Consider the following 9351-nt stretch of genomic DNA (forward strand, 5'->3'; position numbering starts at 1 on the left):
GGAGGGTAGGGGGTAGGGTGGGGGTGGAGGGGCCGGGGACAACCGGGAGAAGGAAGGGGGATCCCCGGGGGACGGCGGGGGGTGGTCCCGGGGGGTGCTCGGGGCCGGGCCCGGAGCCACCTACCCGGCGGGGCCGCGGCTCATGGCCTGCGCGCCGGGCCTCTCCCCGCGCCGCCCGGGCCTCGGCGCCCGCGCCCCCGACCCCACCCCTCCCCGCCCCCAAAACGCGCGGGGCTCCGGGCCCGCGCACCTGCCCCGCACGCCGGTCCCCAAAGTTGGCCCCGGAACGAGGGCAAGGGGCCCGGATCCACCCCGCCAGAGGAGAGGCGCGAGCTCGCCTGCGTGCACAGGGGACTCCATGGTGGCCCGCGGCTGCCGGTCCGCCTGCTTATTTTAAAAACACATAAAGAGTAATAAGCTCGGGGTTTCTGGGAATCTTGCTTCCCAGGGTGGGAGGTGTGTGCTGCTGCGGAGATTTACAAATTAAAAATGCTTTTGCAACAAAGGAGCCTGTGGCGTGGAACAGGTGGGAGCCACCCGTGAAAGCGACACCACAGACAGGTCCAGATCCAAATGCAAGAGTGGGCAGAAGAGGGCTGTGCAAAAACTCTTGATAACCGTTAATGAAATTCTTGCATTCACTTTGTTACCCACTGCTGTGTGAAATGCTCAACAACACTTGATGACTCTATAAAAATGCATCCCAGAATGCAAACCCACTCAAAAATTAACTCAGAGAATCAGGTAGTATCAACCTATAAGCCCCAAAAGGGTCAGTAATGTGTATCTGTGATAAAGCAAGAAAGATAAATATTAGATTCCTCAACAGGTGTTGAAACTGTGCCCAAACTGTGCTTGACGTCCTCAACACAACCGCTCAGAATGGAAACATTTCCATTCAAAAGGGAAAAGTGAGCAAGACATCGAGGCTAACAATGAAATACAGAAATAGGGGCAAGGACCTCTCACTGAAAGATCTGCAAATAAGTAAAAATCAAATTAATACCTACTACTGCTCTGATGTATTGTCACAAAATGACCTGTAACATTTTTCATTTGTCAGAATTGGTCTAAAGCAAAAACAAAACAAAACCAAACAAAACAAACAAAAAAAAAAAGAACCTGCCCAAAAATAAAACTTTACAGGACGAATAGCCAAACTTTTTAAAGGACTTCATCGCGTAAGACTTCTTGCTGTTCGTTTCTCAACCTTTCCATTCCTACTTAAGAAACCTGGAAATACCTTAAAGGGCCTCTCTCCGGGTTATAATGTGGAGAACCCTACTCTCAGGGACCTATTATCCCCAAACTACCTACAGTCAAGCCAGGAGGCAGGCAGAGCACACACCAGCCAAAGCAGAATACACTTGCCCCCCGTCTGCCCGGCTGAAGACTGGAAGACACTAAACTGAACACAGAAGGTCACGGCCTTTCAGAATCTAGAGGATATTGACACATATCAGAGTTTTCCCCTACAGGAAAAGGAAGCCACGGGAATGGAATCCCTTTACCGAAAACCTCCAACGCTACTTCCTGACCGTGCACAGAGGTGGAATCAGCTCCAGCAACATCCCCGCCTGACACTGTTTGTCAGGTGTCGGAAAGGAAAAAGCAAAACCCTCCGTGTCTCGGGTCGAATTCTGGCTGCACCACGACACTGTCACCGCGTGTCACCGCGACACTGCTCGGTCCCGACTCCTCCGGGCCACCCCGACAAAGCACCGCGTGCGTAACCACCGCCGCCAGGGCACAGGCCGCTTCCCCTCTCCCGCAGTCCCGCTCCGGCTGGAGGCCGGGCCTCGCCATGACAGCCGGTCGGGGCGGCCCACCCCTCCCGAGCCACAGCCCCCGGTCACCTTCTTCATCAAAGCCTCGCAGCGGCCTGGCTTCGCGGGCTCCCCGGGGGCCTCCCGGGCGCCCGCAGAACCGGCCGGGCCGGGCAGCCCCGGCCCCCGAGCGCCCGCTGCACAGAAGCCGCGACGCTGGTGTGGTCCTTCCGCCTCGGAAGCAGATGCCCAGCGGCGCTCGCCCCGGCACGTCCCCTCCGCGCCCGGCGAGCGGGGGACGAGGATGCGGGCGCCGGCGCTGCCGCCTCTCAGCTCCCGGAGGCCCGGCTCACCGCTCTCAGCAGCAGTTCCGGCTACGGCGGCCGGGCGGAGGAGACGACGCGCGGGCGGGGCGGGGCGGGGCGGGGCGACGCGCGCGGGGACGAGCTCGCCCGAGGTTTCCAGCGCGGGCGCCCCCCTAGGGGCGCTGCCATTGGCCAACAACGGGCGCGCGCGCTTGCACGTACAGACGCTGGGCGGGGGCGCGGGGCGGGCCTGCGACGAGGGTGGTGTTGTGACGCCGGCCTCGCGGTCGTGCGGGCTAGTACGTCTCTCCGGATTGGTGGATCGACAGCCAATGGAGTAAGCGCCCAGGCTATGATTGGCCGGGGCCGTGTTGACGGATGCGTGAGAAGAAAACGCTGCCTCAGCTCAGTCTTGAATCAGGCGCGAACCGAGTTTTTAACGACAAAGTGTAAAAGTTCAATTGAATCAGATAAAAGTGCCCTTTATTAGATTGAGAGTTTGCTTTTGAAATTCCTGAGCGTAGCGGATGCCGCTGGGCACTCGGGTCATATTTCTCCGTCATGGCGATAAAGGAGTGTGTTCTCAATTCTAGTGTGTATTATAGAAGAAAAGGATAAGAAAGATGGTGTCCCAGGGTCCAGGCCTGGAAGGAGCACTCATGAGCCATAGGGATCTAAGGGGAGGATAAGAGAGATGGTGTCCCAGGGTCCAGGCCTGGAAGGAGCACTCAGGAGCCATAGAGACCCAATGCACAGCGAGATGATCACAGACAATGATCCCGTACTGTAATTACGTATAAATACATCAGTCTGATAGGACTGACATCACCACATCAGCCATGTTACAACATGAGCATACGTACTTCTCAATACACCTAGAACTTACACGATGCTACTTGTCAAATTTTTTCCATAAAAAATTCTAGTGTCCATGAAAATGAGGTTTTTAAAAACGGGGATCTATCCTGTACCTATGTGATCCAGCACCTAAACTGTCGGATCCAGTAGTATCTGTACTTCCCTCTTTTATTTTTTCACTTTTGAACAATGTGGACCTTTTACCCGTAGCAACTCTTTTTTTTTTTTTCTTTAGTGAAAAGATGTCGCTTTGTTGTTCCAAGTTAATTTCGAAGTTGAAGCACCCGTTGCTAATGCCTTTGGGAATGCAATCTGTCCGGACACAACGAGTCAGGCTGATTTCCGATGGGATGAAGCGGGACGTACCCTTGCCTACCATCTTATTGCCAACGGAATCCATACGCCCCCCCGCAAAGCGTTGCACCTCAAAAGTTCCGTTGAATCCAGTGGCTTTGCTCAGAAATACTCTTGAACCACGCCCTCCTCCTTGAGATGAAACAAAGCAGAGGCCAACAAACGGCCTGCGGTCCAGAAGACCGGGCAAGAAGATGAACCAAAGAGGAGGGAATCTCAACGAAGATGGCAGTTCCGTTTCTCGCCCACATTCTCAGCTGACCGACACGGTTAGAAAGGTGTAACTGCAGGAGCGGGTCCCAACAGGCTTTGCATCCTCATCACACCTGCAAGAAAGTCACCAGCTTCCCTTTTATGCGAAGAACAGGCGAATCCTGACCTCCTAGCTCCCCTTTCCGAGCTGTTGTTCTTGATTCTAGACAGCGGCTGCGACGGGGAGAAAATGCCCCGCAGGGCCCCGAAGCTTGCTGCCCCGGGGGACCAGTCAGGAGACTCCTGCCCTCGGCGCCTTACGAACACTCCCGACCGTCTTCGGCTCTTTCCGGCCGCTCGGGGCGCTTCGGGCGGCCTCGGCATCCGCCGCGCTCACCTTCGGCTCTTTCCGCGTACCGCGCGCAGCCGTTGTCTGGGCAACGCGCGGCAGCGCTACGGCTCGGATGGGGTGAGTGGGGTCGGAGGGCGAGGGCGGGGAGCGGCCAGGGAGAGTCTCCCGAGCGGCCTCCGGCTGGGGAGCGGGGCGACGGCGCAGCGGGTCGGACCTCCGTCCCGCGGCCTCCCGGGTCATCTTCGTCCGGAAATCGGGCCTCGGCCAAGCGGGTCGGGTCCGGGCCGGCGGGAGCTGGGCGCGGCGTCCGAGGTCAGCGCGCGAGGACCGCCACCGCGGGCGCCGTCGGGCCCCGGCGCGGCCGGGGAGGGGAGGCTGGCGGCGCTGGCGGGGAGGGGAGGAGAAAGCGGTCGGCCCTGCAGCCGCTCAAGGAGCGGCGGTCCCTCGCGTCCCCGGCCCGCTGCTGTGACCCTGCACCGCGGGGGGCGGGAGCCGAGGGGGGCGCCCCGGCGGGGGGGCCGAGAGTGCTCGCGCCCCTCCTCTCAGCATCCCCCGCGGCCCTCCTCTCAGCCGCTCCCCCTGCCCCTCCTCTCAGCCGAACCCCCGGCGCCCCTCCTCTCAGCATCCCCTGCGCCCCACCTCTCAGGCGCACCCTTAGTCTCCGCCGGCCCCCCCCGCACCGCTCCTCTCAGCAGCCCCCCTCCTCTCAGCCCTGCGCCCCTCAGCCCCTCATACCGCATCCCGAATGTCTGCCGCGAGCCCCTCAGCTGACCCTGGTAGCACTGAAGACGGGGCTCGGCCGGAGGGGACTGGAGCAAATCGCTGAGAACAAACGGAATTTTTGTCTTTTCCCCAAAGTTTATACATTTGCTAAATATTTTTGTTTTGTTCTAGAGACCGAGAGTTTGTTTTAAAGAGAAAAAGTGCACTTGTTTCTGAACCAATGCCATTAATTGATGTCTTTAGGTAAGGATAGTATTGCTAGTTGTCTCTCCTCGTGTTTGCTTTGGTAGCTTTTGTTTTATAATTATGCAGATGATACTTTTTCGTGGTAGAAAAACGTTAAATTACAGGTAAAAGGAATGATGAACAGTCCATCCACAGTATAAAAATGGACTCATCCGCCCTGGCAACTTTTTACAACAAAACATCAAGAGCATCTTTCCTTGCTAATAAATATCTTCTTCTTTTTTTAAGATTTTATTTATTTAATTGACAGAGACATAGAGAGCACAAGTAGGCAGAGCGGCAGGCAGAGGGAGAGGGAGAAGCAGGCTTCCCACTGAGCAGGGAGCCCGATGCGGGGCTCGATCCCAGCGTGACCTGAGCCGAAGGCAGACGCTTAACGACTGAGCCACCCAGGCTCCTCGCTAACAAATATCTTCAACGTATTCACATATAGGGGGCCTGTTCTCCGGTCTGGGGATGCTGCCGGGACCTCTCACCCTGTGGGGCAGAGAGTGGGCTGCCGGTGGAGGACAGTCAACCAACTACACATTTGCGATGAAGTCTAAGTGCAGCAGCGAAGTTCAGGGATCTACGGGGATGCTGGAGAGAAGCCTAGAAGTGAGGTCAAAGGGAGACTTCCTGACAACTTCCTGAGTATCCACAGGTGGAATATGGGGGAGAGAACCTCTGAGAAAACCCCAGGCAGGAAAAAGTCACTTAAAGATCTGTTGGTATACATGCTTATTACAAAATGATGTTTGAGATTAAAAAACAAAGAGAAAACCAGGCATAACTTTGTTAAGCGCTATTGTAATTCTTTTTCCATCAGTCTAACAAAATTAACATTACTTATTTTTCAAAGGAATATTTTCACAAAGTAAACTTGTAAAATATGAATACAAATTTCCCATAGCCCAAAACTTTCAAGCCTTGGTTGGCTGCAACACCTGAAAACTCAACTTGAAAGCTTTCCTTTGCTATATATATAAACACCCAGGTTTTTCTGTGTTGGGTTTTTTTTTTTCAATTTTAGTGACTTTATGAAAGTTTGTGTCAGTGCTGTACTCCGAAATCAGAGCCCTGACCAGTGTAGATGTCCCCTCAGTGATGTGTGTGTGTAGGAGGCCTCTGGATCCTGCTGCTTCCCCTGACTCCAGTACCCCCCCCCATGGCAGTGAGAACACCACCTCAAAAAGTGCGCCTTTGTTTAGTATTCAGGGTATGTATTCATAAGAAAAAGGTACCTCTGTGCCTTTAGCTTCTCACTGAATGGGATTTCCTTCTCTAGATCCACACTGAGCCTTCGAGGCTTCTTCTGATAATAGCTATTGCATTGCTGAAAGCAAATGGCACAGTCCATGTCCCACTCCAGTGGTAGTGATAGAACGTTGCAGTGTTGAGTATTTTTTTACACAATCTTTTTGTTGTAGTTAAATATACATAATTTAAATTTTATCGTTTTAATTATTTGCATGTAAACGAGTCGGTGACATTAAGCACATTGACATGTTGTATAATCATCCGCACAATCCCTCAACAGTACTTTTCCATCTTCCCAAACAGAAACCCTGTCTTCATTAAACATGAACTTCCTGTCCCCCAGCACCACAGGCCCTGGTACCCACCCTTTCACTTTCTGTCTCTGAATTTGACGATTCTAGGGCCCTCCTATAGGTGGAAACACACTGTATTTGTTCCTTTGTGACTGGCTTATTTCACTGAGCATAATGTCTTCTACGTTCATCCGTGTTGTAACATGTCAGAATTTCAAGGCTGGATAATACTTCTTCCTATGTATGCACCATATTGTGTTGATTCATTCATCTGTCAATAGACATTTGGGTTGTTTCCACCTTTTGGCTACTGTGAATGGTGCTGCTATGAACATGGGTGTACAAAGATCTGTTCAAGTCCCTGCTTTCAATCTTTTGGGGATATACCCAGAACTGGAGTTGCTAAATCATATGGTAATTCTATGTTTAAGTTTTAAGGAACCACCATACTGTTTTGCACGGCGTCTGTGCCAGTTTACACTCCCACTGGCAGTGCACAAGTGTTCCAGTTTTTCCACATCTTTGCCAACAGTTATTTTCTCTTTTTCTGATCACAGCCATCCTAATGGGCATGATGTTGAATAATCCTGAATGAAAGCAAACTAACCTACAAATACTCTCCTCTGCCAATTAGTGTCCCTAAGCTGACTCTGGAGTATGAAAAGTGGGCAGTGGTGACCATCCTGTCATTCACCATCCTACCCCTCCCGCAAAGGGGGCAATAAGCACATCTTTTCCAGGAGAGAAAGATGTCAAATTTGGGAAACTAAACAAGTTCAACTACCCCACAGTTACCAGGGTTTTGTTTTCTTAATTCTCTAACAAAGGAATCCTGTTGCCTCCTACTACCTGAGAGCCAGATGTAGAAGACAGCCTTGGTTTTCACACTTTATCACCAATTGAATACTAGCTTTTCTTTTTTTTTTTTTAAAGATTTTATTTATTTATTTGAGAGAGAGAGAGAGAGAGAGAAACAGCATGAGAGGGGAGAAGGTCAGAGGGAGAAGCAGGCTCCCCGCCGAGCCGGGAGCCCAATGTGGGACTCGATCCCAGGACTCCGGGATCATGACCTGAGCCGAAGGTAGTCGCTTAACCAACTGAGCCACCCAGGCGCCCGAATACTAGCTTTCCTTATGTATTTTTGTGAAACAGCGTTTTGCTTCTATTTGGTTGGAAATTTTTGCTTGAAGGGCAGCTATAGAAATACAAATTGTCTTCATTATGATGAATAAAAATGATCAAGATTTACACATGTGGTCTAGGTGGCTGGGCTTTTTCTTATGATTTAATGGCAGTGTTTTCTTCTTTTCCATCACACCCTACCTCATTCTAGGTCCAATTTCTTGCTTCTAATTATATATTTTTTCCCTGTTAGAAATCTCTGCCATGTAAAGTTGCCCACGTGGTCTTAAGGGGTATTTGTAAGTTGCATTGTGTTATGATAATAGGTTTGTGATGCTTTTCTTTCCTAATTCTATGTAGTCATTTTTTCTCATTGTTCAAAAGCAACAGGACTTGGCTCTTTTTCTTCCCTGCAGGTTTCAACCTTGATTAGGTCTGAGTTTCATCATGGCTGTCTATTTTGACCACCGAATAGAAGCCCCGGACTCTGTCGGGTCTCCTTCGCACATCCATTGGCACCCTGTTCATCCATTCCTGGTGGTTGCCTCCGTCAGCACGACCTCAGGAGGCAGCGTGGATATATATCTGGAACAAGTGAGTCCTAGGAAGTAATTTTTTGATTTCCAGGGCCTCTGGCTCTTGTGTCCCTTTTGTTCTCACATGTGTGTGCACGTGCGTATATGTGGTATGTGTCATGGGGGAGTGTGTACAGGTATGTGGCATGTGTTGTGTGTGTGTTTTGTGTGCTATGTGTGCGGTATGTGTGTCATATGTGTGCCGTGGAAAGGGTATGTTGTGTGTGGTGTGTGCATGTGTGTGGTGCGTGTGGTGAGTGTCATGTATAGGGGATATGTGGTGTGTGTGCTTATGTGTTTGGTGTATGTGTTGTGTGTGCTGTGTGTCATGTGGTGGGGAGATATGTGGTATGGTTGTACACGTGTGTGGTATGTTCTGTGTGTGCATATGTGTGGTATCTGTATTGTGTGGTGTGTGTCATGTGTGATATGTGTAGTGTGTGCTGTGTGTCACTTGTATGTGATGTGTACATATGTGTTGTGTGTGGTGTGTGTGTCATGGGGTATGTGTGGGGTGTGTGGTACGTGTGTCGTGTGTGTATGTGGTGTGTGGTACGTGGTGTCTTTGTCATATGTATGTGGGATGTAGTGTGTGTGATGTGTATGTGGCGTGTGTGTGTTATGTGTTATGTGTGGTATGCATGTATGTGGTGTGTGTGTGGTATATGGTGTGTGTCCATTTGTGTGTGGTGTGAGTGTGGGATGTGGCGTACATATGTATGTGGTGTGTGTGGTGCGACTGTGGTATATGGTGCGTGTGGTGTGTGTATGCCGTGAGTGTGGAATGTGGTACATGTATGGTACATGGTACATGTGTGGTATGTATGCGGTGTATAATGGTATGTATTGCATGTGGTGTGTATGTATGTGGTATATATGTGGTATGTGTTGTATGTGTGATGTGTGGTGTATATGCAAAGTGGTGTGTGTGGTATGTGGTAAGTGTGTTGTATATGTATGTGCTGTATGTGGTATGCATATGTGGTATGTGGTGTGTGTCATGTGTGCTATGTCGTATGTGATGTGTGTGGTATGTGGTATATGTGTGGTATATGGTGTGTGTAATGTGTATGAATGTACATGTGTGATAATGTGGTGTGTGCGGTATGTGGTATGTGTGTCATATGTATGTGGTATATGCTATGTGTGGCTTGTGGTAGTGTGGTAGTGGTGTATATGTATCTGGTATGTGTGCAGTGAGCGTGGTATGTGATGTTTATATATTTGGTGTGGTATGTGGTGCTTGTGTGGTATGGGTATGTGGTATGTGGGGTTTGTGTGTCAGGTGTGGTGTGTGTCATGTGTGTTGTGAGTGTGGTATGTGGT

The 9351-nt window shown here is 51.0% G+C and overlaps 2 protein-coding genes across 6 annotated transcripts in view; one reads left to right on the forward strand and one right to left on the reverse strand.

The window, feature by feature from the left end:
- Positions 1–2134, reverse strand: part of CRAMP1 (cramped chromatin regulator homolog 1) — a 56991-nt gene extending 54857 nt beyond the window's left edge. For both annotated transcript variants that reach the window (XM_073899733.1, XM_025877078.2), the window contains exon 1: positions 1857–2134. The gene's annotated coding sequence lies outside the window, so the exon portion shown is untranslated. The remainder of the gene's footprint in view (positions 1–1856) is intronic.
- A 1757-nt stretch (positions 2135–3891) lies between these two features.
- Positions 3892–9351, forward strand: part of IFT140 (intraflagellar transport 140) — a 79929-nt gene continuing 74469 nt past the window's right edge. The window contains exons 1-3 of one of the 4 annotated variants that reach the window (XM_025877166.2): positions 3892–3944; positions 4722–4793; positions 7867–8044. In XM_025877166.2, the coding sequence (XP_025732951.1) occupies positions 7898–8044 (147 nt within the window). In that variant the 5' untranslated portion in view covers positions 3892–3944; positions 4722–4793; positions 7867–7897. The other 3 variants (XM_073899725.1, XM_073899728.1, XM_073899726.1) reach the window with 3 other exon arrangements.

This window comes from Callorhinus ursinus, unplaced genomic scaffold, assembly GCF_003265705.2.
Source record: "Callorhinus ursinus isolate GAN/ISIS: 27379988/994484 unplaced genomic scaffold, GSC_fseal_2.0 scaffold13, whole genome shotgun sequence".
Classification (NCBI taxonomy): domain Eukaryota; kingdom Metazoa; phylum Chordata; class Mammalia; order Carnivora; family Otariidae; genus Callorhinus; species Callorhinus ursinus.